Below are 11,642 nucleotides of genomic sequence, written 5' to 3'. Positions count from 1 at the left end.
GGTTTGTAAACATGACGGTAGCAGTTTTTGACGGGTAGCACTGGCCGTTAGACATAGCTGTTTAGCCGTGCTACGATAGGAAAATCTGACGAGGAAGCACAGATCATCAGAACACCGGCCGTAGGCGCAAACGCACACTGACTGACGTCATGACGTCATTGATTTAGTTAAAAAAAATGTTGTTTAACTTTCAGTTCTTCCCTCGACTACTCTTGAAAAACATTTTTGTTGTCTGCCACCCGCTTAACTCCCGAAATGTTCCGCCACATTGCTACTCCTCAAATTGTTTCTTCTTCTTCTTGATTTTTATGGTGGTTGGTAAACAACTGAAGGAAACAATACCGCCACCAACTGGTAAAGAGTGTCTGCTAAACTTTTATCCTTCTTGCATTTAGCAGCAACTCGAGCACATTGCTGCCCCCTATATGTCACGAGGACAAATAACACCTTTTCTGTTCAAATTGCCAACCCGCCACAGTGGCGTGTGCTAATTTCCACCCCTGGTTTCATTTAATTATTCATGATTCATTTAGAATACCTGATTGTTGTATTTTTCTTTTGTTTCATTCTGTATTGGATTCTGTTTTTTTTTCTGTTGTAAAGCGCTATGGATCGCCTTGTTGCTGAAAAGTGCTATATAAATAAATCTCTCTTCACTTCACTTCACTTCACTTCACTTCACCAGACTCGCACATCCATGCCATTATGGACCTTGCTTTGTGAAATGTTGTGCAGTCATGTTGGTGCAGGAAGGGGCTATCCTCAAACTGTTTTCACAAAGTTGGGAGCATGAAATTGTCCAAAATGTCTTGCTATGCTGAAGCATTAAGAATTCCTTTAACTGGAACTAAGTCGCCAAGTCAAACACCTGACAAACAACCTCATACCATAACCCACCCTTCACAAAAATTTACACTTGGCAAAATGCAGTCACACAAGTGCTGTTCCCCTGGCAATCACCAAACCCTAACATGTCAATCGGATTGCCAGACAGATGTGATTTGTCGCCTAAGTGAACACGTCTCCACTGCTCTAGAGTCCAGTGGAGGTGTGCTTTATACCACTGCATCTGAAATTAGATTACACACAGATAGACAATTTCCTTATTAGGTTACTTCTGAAGGCAGTTGGTTGCTCTGGATTTTAGTTTGGAGTATCAAAGTAAAGGGGGCTGAATACAAATGCATGTGTTGCCTGTGGCTGATTGATTGGCTACAAAACAAAGGATTAATTGGCTAAGCAAGAACAAGAACACCTACTGTAAGTTTAAAAGTGTGAATGAGGCCAGATCAGAAAATCATAGGTAGGTCAGGAGCCTGGAGGATGAGTACCAATAATGAACCATGCTGGGAGCTGTATTGTAAAAATAAAAGAGTGTAATGAATTTTTTTAACAATATGAAACCCATGTAATCACAATTTCAAATATATTAAATGTGAGCATCTATGTGTTTAAAGTGCAGTCTGGCCTACCACATTCTGGACATAGAGGAGAATGGATTCAGTTCCATAGAGGCAGTGGCTCACCATCTATTAATGGGAGGTTCTCAAAGGTCTTATTGTATGTGTCGATCCAGTGACTCATCTCATTTCCTTGGATCTTCTAACTCAGCAAATTTCAGCATGCATATAAAAAAAGAATTAGGTCAAAATAATGTAATACTTATTGCTTTAAATTTAACCACAACATTGCTCTTTATGGAATAAAGCTTAAATGTAACTAGTCACATATTCCACTTCTAATTATAGTGTACAACTTTTTAAATTCACACTCAAGATTCACAATTTTATCAGGAGTAATCATGAAACCAAATGATGTAACTTCATATAGCTAATACATATAACCTTTAAACATTTCAGACAATATAAATATAATGTGCAGTTCAAACACAACAAACTTACAATCTCACATTCCCAAGAGTAACTCAGTGCCAAAGCTGGTATTCTAATCATATTTCAATTTTAACATTAATACATTGTGTTTAACATCACTTTCTGATTGTACTACTAATAAACTGTATGTACATTTAAGCTTATATCTCAGATGTACAGAAATGTCAATCTGTTATTTAGAAAACTAATCTGCCATTTCATTCCAGTGCGCTCAAATCTTCAGCTCTTTCTTCAGTCCGTACTGGATCTAAGCTGAGGAATTAAGATGAAAACAATTTTAGCAGCTTGATTTTTAAACTTCTGTCTTTGTCTTTCAGATGATTCTTTATCAGAGAGCAGCAGTGGGAATGGCCTACCTGCCCTGACCCTTCCTCCCTCCTCTGCTGTGACAGACGATGCCATAGTCAGAGAAACAGAGGTCATCAATGGCAGTGGTGGTACTGTCCCACTTGACTTCAGTAGACTAACTTCCTCTTCTTTGTCATCTGAGGAGCAGCAGTTTGTGAACTTAAGTGACCCATCCTCTCAGCCCCTGTCCCTTTCCACCTCACATCTGCCCATAACTGTTTCAGCAGCCGCTGCAGCTCTGCTCGGAGCTTTGCACCCCATGCACCCCAGTGCACCTGAGGAGCTCCACAGGAAGTACTCACTGACTGCAAAACATTCAGACCTGCCTTTACCTCATGTACACACTGCTCACATACAAAATTCAGGCACTCCAAACATAGACCCTCAGTCACACACTTACTGCACAGGTTTTCGACTGGATCAAGACAGCAGGGACTATGGGAGCAAGGTGAGAGCACTCACTGGCATAAACATCCATCCATTGGGATATGTTGGGGTCATTTTTCCAGTTTAGGGGTCACAACCGTGAGTGCTCCAATGACCACTGGCACCACTGAGGCCTTGGCTTTCCACAAATTCTCTTCTTCCTCTTTCATCCCTTCGTATTTCTTGAGATTCTTGTGTTCGTTCTTTTTAATGTTACAGTCACTTGGGACTGTTAAATCTATTATGACTGTCTTCTCCTGTAGTTTGTCAACCACCACAATATCCAGGTGGTTAGCCATCACTGGTATCTGGAAGTCCCACAGTATTTTATTCTTTTCATTCTCCCCCACCCTTGGTGGATACTCCCACGTTCACTGAGGGACCACCAGTCTGCATTTGCCACAGATGTTTCTGTACAGTATTCTAGCCACTTGGTTATAGTGTTCCATTTATGCTTTACCTGCCTGCATTTTACATCCTGCTATTGTGTGCTGGACTGTCTTAGGGGCATCTATGCACAGCCTGCATTTTAGGCCCAGTCTGGTATGGTGGATCCCTTCCTCTTTTGCTTTCGTGCTGCCAAGATTAGGAGAGATTAGTGCCTCTTTATTGTCCTTCAGTCTAACCCACTCTGTTCAGTCATTGGATTTGTTGATATCAGCCACCTCCTCAATCTGAAGGTAGTATTTGCCATGCAGGGGCTTACCATTCCATGATGATTCCTCTTGTTTCCTCTCCATATTGGGTTTCTGCTGCCTGAGACATCCACTTAGCCGTTCATTATTTGGGGCTTTCTTTCTGATGTACTTCAGGACCTTTAATTGCTTCATCCTATATCGTGTCTCTGGCAGTCACAAGTCCTCTGCCTCCCTCCTTTCTCTTAGTATATAGTCTCAAGGTGCTGGGTTTGGGGTGAAAATCTCTGTGTATTGGGAGGATATTTCTTGCTATGATGTTAGTATATTCTATCTCCTCCTTTGGCTAGGCTATTATGTCAGTGGGGTATCTCATGATTGGTAGTGTTGATGGCTTGGACTTGTTCTTACCATTTACCTTCCTCTTCAGGGCCCGTCTTACTCCCTGTAGATACTTGATTGTGGGTGACTTCTTTGCAGCCTCATCATGGTTGCCGTTTGCCTGTGAGATTTTAAGGTATAGTGCCTATTAGAAGTATCCATAGCCTTGGATGTTGTACTTTTTATTGCTAATTTAAATCAGTGAGAGCTATTCTGTCTGTGGCAATTGGCCTCAAGTGTCAGGATACGGGTGTTTGTTGTTCTTTCGTTGTGATTTCTTTTGCATTTTTGAGTTAAGGTTTTCATGTTTTGGCTTTGTTTGGTGTTTACCTTCTGTGTTCTTTTATCATTCACTCCTCCTCTGCCTACACTTGTCTATTCTGCCACGCCCATCTCCTCCTGTTAGCAATCATTATCACTCACCTGTGCCCACTTCCCATAATCATCCTCTGCTTTAAAACCTGGTCTTCTTCTCCACTTCCCTGCCGGTTCATTGTTGTTTTGTCCATGGTTCCGCCTTGCCTTGCCTTGCCTTGCCTTGCCTTGCCTTGTCATTTTGGGATTTTTGTTATAATTGGTTTTGCTGCCACGTCAGCCTTTTGTTTTTGTGTTTTGTTATTTTAAAATAAATTTTCAGTTTTGAAATGAGTCTGCCCTCAGGGTTCGCCTCCTTCTCCACGCCTCGTGACACCAGGAGGGTCTTCCAAGGCAGATTAGTCCTAGTTGACAGGCCAGATAAAGAACCATTCAGAACCACCTGTATGGACAAAAGACACCAATAAACTTGTTGTCCGTTGCCGGAACGTGGGTTACCAGGGGCCTCACTTTGGATCCAGACCCCAGGAAGGGGCTCGTTGGCGAGCGCCTGGTGATTGAGCCTCTATTATTGGGGCCCAGTCGCATTCAGCCCAAATGACTTACATGCATTTGTGTGGGCTAAACATTTGCAGGAGGGGCCATACTGGTCAACTGATAAGGGCTATGGGCAGCAGCCAAAGCTGGGGGCCTTGGCATTCTGACCCTAGTTTACAAAAGCTGGCTCTTGGGAGATGGAATGTCACCTCTAGTGGGGAAGGAGCCTGATCTGGTACTTGAGGTTGTGAGATATCGACTAGATATAGTTGGGCTCACTTCAACACACAGTTTGGGTTCCGAAACCAATCTCCATCAAGGGCAGTGCCACTGGATACGAAGGCTGTGGTGGTTGTTCCCTTTTTTGAGAAGGGGGGACCAAAGGGTGTGTTCCAACTATAGGGGAATCAAACTCCTCAGCCTCCCTGGTAAAGTCTATTCAGGGGTGCTGGTCAAGGCAGTCTGGTGGATTGTTAAACCTCAGATTCAGGAGTACAATGCAGGTTCTGTCAGCCGTGGAACACTAGACCAACTCTTTATTCTCACTAGGGTTCTCGAGGGAGCATGGGAGTTTGCCCAACCAGTCTGCATGTGTTTTATGGACTTGGAGAATGCATTCAACCGTATTCCTCAAGGTACCTGGGGGATGCTCCGTGAGAATGAGATTGAGGGTTCGTTACTACAGGCCATTCAATTCCTATACAAAAGGTGCAAGAGTCTGTTTCGCATTGCCCGCAGTAAGTTGGACCTCTTCAGGGTAAGAGTTGGACTTCGACCAAGGCTGCCAATTGTCTGTTCATGACTTTTATTGACAAAATTTATCGGTGCAGCCAGGGGGCAAAAGGGGTCTGATTCAGTGGCCTCAGGATTTCATCTCTGCTATTTGCAGATGAAGTGGTTCTGCTGGTGTCATCATGCAGTGATCCCCAGCACCTACGAGAGTGGTTTGCAGCCAAGTGTGAAGTGGTTGGGATGAGGATCAACTTCTCCAAATCTGAGGCCATGATTCTTAGTCTGAAAAGGGTGGACTGCTTTCTCCGGGTTGGGAATGAAATGCTTCATCAAGTGAAGGAGGTTAAATATCTCTGGGTCTTGTTGGGAGGTAAGGGAAGAATGGAGCTTGAGATTGACAAATGGATCTGTGCAGCTTCCGCAGTGTTGCATATTTTGTATTTGTCTGTTGTGGCAAAAACAGCAACGTTCCTACCCTTACTATGGTCATGAACTTTGGGAGTGACCGAAAGATTGAGATTGTGGATACAGGTGGATGAAATGAGTTTTCTCTACTGGGTAGCTGGAGTGTTCATTAGAGAGAGAGAGGGTGAAAGGTATGGTGAAAATGGCCCCTGGAGGCCCCCCTTATGGAGGTGTCTAACTGGGAGGGGACCCATGGGAAGACCCAGACCAGCTGAAGAGACAATGTTTCTCAGCTGGCTTTGGAATCCTCCCAGAAGAGCTGGAAGAGATGGCTCTGGACAGAGATGTCTGGGCTTCTATGCTCAAACTGCTCTCCCCACGAGCTGACTCTGGATTAAGCAGCAGATAATGAATGAATTTAAATCAGTGATGGTCAATATAAACTGACCTTTGTGACAAAAAAATATTTTTCAATAATAAAATTTCTGCAAAATAATTCTTATTGAATAAGTAAGTTCTTTAGCTGATCCATTCTTCAAGGGTTGCCGCAGTGAGCAAAGTCGCACGAACAATTTGGTGTTGTTTTTCCGCCGGATGCCCTTCCTGCCGCAACCTGGGTTCAAACCTGCAACCTCAGGATTATAAGACCACGGCACTGACCACCGACCCATTGCAACTAATGCCGAGCATGCTCTTGGTAGATTTACACGTCCCATTTTTCTTCCATTTCTTGATGATAGATTTAACAAAACCTTTAGGGATGTTTAGGGTCTTGGAAAATATTTTGCATCCATTCCCCAACTTGCACTGTTCAATAATCTTTTCTCTCAGCTGACTGAGGACAGTCACTTTAAATATTTATTTATTTAGACAACCCTTTTTTTTACATGACATGTCATAAAATGTCTATTAAAACAGATTTTATGTAAAAACAGTAATTGTCTAAATATTGTTTAAAATGGGACAGGTAAATCTACCAAGAGCAGGCTGTCCTCACAAACTGAGTGACCATGCAAGGAAAATAGTGAGAGAGACCATCAAGACACGTTTGTATCATGAAGTGTGTGTCTTGTTTGACTATCTGTGGTTCTTTGGTTCCTCCTACAAACCTTGATACTTTGACCAGTCTGTAGAAGTTACAATCCTCAGCAGGTGAGATGGGAGAGACAGTGCATACAACAACTGTTCACCAGTCTAAGCTTTATGGGAGAGTGGCAAAGAGAAAGCTGCTGTTGAGGAAAATGCATATTTATTTATGTATTTAACTTATATTTCAACTAAAGTTTGCATGTGGAAGACTCCATGATTAAGTCCTTCTCGGCTACCAGCACCGGAAGGCTTGTAAAGATTGAGGGTCAAATGAATGCTGCAAAATATAAAGAAATACTTGAGAGCTATTTGATGCCATCTGCAAAAGAACTGTGTTGTTTGAAAGTGTTGTGTGTGGCATCGAGTCATAGGCTTTCATGTAGTTTTAATTCTTACTGTAGTCCATCTCGATCCTATAGTAATATGCCTTAAGAAATATTTATGGTCTATATTAAAAAGTTAATTTATGCCCAGAAATGTGGAAGACACATTCACAGTTCATTAGTATCAAGGTATAGACACAAAATGAAAACAAAAATATACAAAATAAATATTTTTGTGTTTAGTCCCCAGAGTACAGTTCAAGTGGAAGCTACGATAGCATGAAGATGGACTTGTGTGCAGAGGACCTGACCACGGGGCGCCATGGCAGCCAGGTTGCTCCCGACGATGACGATGAGGACCATGACGATCATGATGACAATGACAAGATCAATGACACAGAGGGAGTTGATTCTGAGCGATTAAAAGCCTTCAATGTAAGTCAGAAGAATGATTTTTCCCCTGGAAGCAATAATGACATACACATATGTTAAAACATGAAAAATAAAACTGTTTGAGAGATTTCAATCAAGGGTTAGAGCTCATCATAGCACAGAAACATCTGTGGTGTAAGTTACAAATAATATTCTTCTAGCCTCAGACAGTGGACTTGTGTTCTATTGTTCTGTTAGATCTCCGTGCTGCATTTGGTACAGGTGATCACAATATTCTTTTACAGACGCTTCAATGTGATATTGGGATTACAAGAACAGCTCTAAAATGGTTTAAATCCGATTTATCTGCCAGATTCCAGTTTGTTCATGTTAATGATAACTCTATGACTAACTCTGGTGTATAAAGATTTATCATTCAGTGTTCAGTGCTTGGACCGATACTACTTACTTTATATGTGGTTACATTTAGTGTGTGTGTGTTTTTTTTTCTCCTCAATTTAAATCATAATGTCTCCAAGTGTTAATAAGCTGTAGACGTACATGTAATGATTACAATACTGTCATCGATGATACGCAAAACTCTGACTCAATGAAGACAATGTGTCCTTATTGGTTTTTTGTGGATTTATTACACATTGTGAATTTATTACAAATTGTTGTCATCGTGCTGAATACAGAGTGAAACTAAAAATAAATTAAAAATATGCCATTAACTATCTCTTTATTATTACATACCCTCCCAGTGAATACTAATTGACACTTGACTGAAAAGTTATAGCTGTTAAACATAACTCACATCATGTAAACAACAACTTATTGCTTTCAAAAGAGGCACACTGCAACAAGTAACAGTAAATCAATGAATTCCAACTGAGACTGAAACAACTAAGTGAAACAGCACCATCTGCTGGTAGAAACGAGTATCATGCCTAGAATTTTTTTTCATCTAATCTCAATAGCTTAATGCTTACTTTTAGCACATATTCATGAATTAAATGATTAGGAAAATGAATAAAGTTACATACAAGTGTTGCTTCCCTAGAAGTTGAACAAAGGTTTGTCATTTTTTTACACTTTAGAGCGTATTTCTTCTCTCTGTCTCTACGTGATCTGTGAGTCACGTGCTCAGCACTTCCTGTTCTGTCGTAGTTTTGTGATATCAAAATAAAGACGTCTAAAGAACTCCTTTAAAAAAAAATGAGCTAAAATGTCTAAAAGGCAGAACAATTACTTTCTGAAAGTTTCACTAAAATCAATTTAGTGGCTAATGGGATATTTTGCTAACAGACATTCTCACCAATTGTTTTTTGCATCTGAAAAAGCTGAATCTCTTAGCCATTACAGTATGTCTTAGGGATTGCTAACAGCAACCATCACAGCACATTACAGCTAAATATTGAAAGAAATGACTGATTTATAGCCATTTTTATGTTTTCTATGTTAGCTATAGCAGCAATCCTAAATCAGAATGACTCCAAAAGTTTGCAATGTTCAAGTAAAGAACACATTCTGAAAGTTTCTTAAAAATCTGTCTAGTGGTTCATAAGATATTTTGCTAACAATCGCAGTTACCATTATAATTCAAAACATGGTGTTTGAGGTCAAACATGATGGCAGATGCAAAAAAGTGTAAAGTTGATCATAAATTAATTATTTGGCTGCTATTTTTATTTACAGAAACTGTACCTGGCTCTGTCATGTTGACAAGTGACCACTTTCTACCTTTTCTGCCTGGAAATAGTTTTATCTAATCAGAAGCTAAATTTCTCCTGCCATTAGGGGGCAGAGAGGGAGAGGAGGGAGACAACATATTGACAAAAAGAAGGAGAAACTGTCATACAGTATATATGACTTTGATTCATGAGGTGTCCAGCTATGCATTTTGATATTCCTACAACACATGATTATCAAATTTGAGCTTCCATAATAAATTGTCCACAGCCAACTTTGTATTTTGCAGGTTAGTTCTGGTGGCCATTTTGAATCATATAAACATAAAATTCTAATCATTCGTACAGGACTGTCTGATGATTATCTTGTCAGAGTTTCAATTCAATACCTTCTGTCAAGTGATTTATGAAATGTTCCAATAAGCATTAAGTTTTTACAGAATTTCAGACTTTTCTCATTTATTTTAAATGACAAGTCTTTGGTGTATTTTGTCAAACTGTGTCACCATGGTAACTCAAAATGCCATTGGTTGACTGGGAAGGACTCAGAGTCAAACATGATGAGTCTGAAAAGTCTGAAGAGAAATTTCACATTTCTACAGTGCTTTGTGTCAGAGATACGACAAGTTAAAAACACCCTTTGAACCCTGTTCAGAAGAAAAGCTGTTGCCAAAAATAATATAGAAAAGAATAGACGTCAAGTGGTGGTACTCTGCATTCGGAGGCTACTTAAGTTATAGACCTTGACCTTTGACCTTGAAATCAATAGGACTGATCCTTGACACATGAGGTGTTCATCTTTGAAATTTGACCTTCCTACTGTGCAGGGTTGCAGAGTTAAAGCGCTCTGGCTCTTGTAACCTCGAACTCCAAAGAGCTATTCCTTGACCCATCAGGAGTCCAGCTGTGAAGTTTGACCTTCCTATGTTACACGGTGTCAGAGTTAGATCCTTCTTTCACATGTGACCTTGAACTTTGACCTTGAAATTTATAGGGCTGGTCCTTGACAAATGAAAAGTCCAGCTGGGAAGTTTGACCTTCCTACTGTACACAGTTGTAGAGTTAAAGCAAAGAGGCTCTTGTGACCTTGACCTTTGAATTTTTGACTTTGAAATCCCTAGCACTGATCCCTGACCCGTGAGGGTTCTAGCTGTGAAGTTTGACCTTCTTACGTTACACGGTTGCGAAGTTAGAGTACGTACAAATGTTGGTCTAAATTTTGACCCTGTTAGCTTTGGCGGCTATCTTGATCTCTTTATTTAGCATTTAGTATGTGATGGGGCTCTGTCTCAGCTACTGCCACACCAAATTTTAGTTCAATATGTCTCAAAATTACTGAGTTTAAGCTGAAAGACCTTTAAGGAGTACAAGACAGCCAAAAATGAGCAGAATTAGCATGAGCAGGCTTGAATTAACATTGGCAGGGCAGAATTAGCAAAAAGCATGTCTGAATTAGCAATTGGCAGGGTTGAAAAAGCTAAAAACAAGGTTGAAGTAAAGTTAGCACAACAGAATTGGCATTAGCAGGGCTGAATTAGCATTAACAGCATATAAGTAGCATTACCAGGGCAGAATTAGGAAAAGGCAGGACTGACTGGTTGAATTACCATTAGACACAAAATGTAAAGGTGGCATAAAATTGCTAAAATAGAAAACAAAGAGAGGGTGGCACAGCAGCATAGTGGATAGAGCTGTTGCCTCCCAGCAAGAAGGTTGCACGATCGCTTCCTGGCCTGGGGCCTTTCTGGGTGGAGTTTGCATGTTCTCTCTGTGCATACGGGGGTTTACTCTGGGTAGTCTGGTTTCCTCCCACAGACCAAAAACATGCATGTTAGCTTAATTGGTAACTCTTAAATTGACCCTAGATGTTAGTGAGTGTGAATGGTTGTTTGTCTCGTTTGTCTATATGTGGCCCTGCGATGGACTTGCGACCTGTCCAGGGTGTCCCCAGCCTCCGCACAGTGACCGCTGGGGATAAGCACCAGCTTCCTGTGACCCAAAATGGAGATGCGGGTAAAGAAAATGGATGGATGGAAAGCAAAGAGCAGAATTTAAAAGAGTTGAATACGGCTCTGTTCATTTCAAATGAGAAAAAAATGGTGGAAAAACTTAAAAATATCTTGAAATGCTTATATTGCACAAATACCAAAAGTCATATATGGAATGAATTATTAAGCTAAACATTTTGTTATATGAATGGTTGAAATTAACACAAAAATTGTGGAACAAGTTAGATGACAAAGACGTACGGAATAGTTAAAGTAACAAAAAATAATAAAGAGAAACAGGAAGTCATGTGATAGCTTATAAGCAACAAACCTTAAAACCAGCAGAACAAACTTTTAAAATACATATTAAAACAACAGAAAAAACATTTAAAACAGCTGAACAAACATTCAAAGCAGAAGAACAACCCCTTAACACACCTGAATAAACCTTGAAACACCTGAACAGTCAGTAAAAACAGCAGAAGAAACCTTGAAAACAGTAGAACAA

General features: G+C 40.5%; 1 protein-coding gene across 1 annotated transcript in view; it reads left to right on the top strand.

Annotated features, from left to right (window-relative positions):
• The window catches only part of LOC108241798 (nucleolar protein 4-like), a 134,673-nt gene that overhangs the window by 65,868 nt on the left and 57,163 nt on the right, over window positions 1-11,642 (top strand). Inside the window, exons 3-4 of the mRNA XM_037976938.1 lie at window positions 2,210-2,688; window positions 7,327-7,518. Of these exons, the coding sequence (XP_037832866.1) occupies window positions 2,210-2,688; window positions 7,327-7,518 (671 nt within the window). The remainder of the gene's footprint in view (window positions 1-2,209; window positions 2,689-7,326; window positions 7,519-11,642) is intronic.

Source organism: Kryptolebias marmoratus, linkage group LG8 (genome assembly GCF_001649575.2).
Source record: "Kryptolebias marmoratus isolate JLee-2015 linkage group LG8, ASM164957v2, whole genome shotgun sequence".
Lineage (NCBI taxonomy): Eukaryota > Metazoa > Chordata > Actinopteri > Cyprinodontiformes > Rivulidae > Kryptolebias > Kryptolebias marmoratus.
This window is presented reverse-complemented; position numbering and strand designations above follow the sequence as displayed.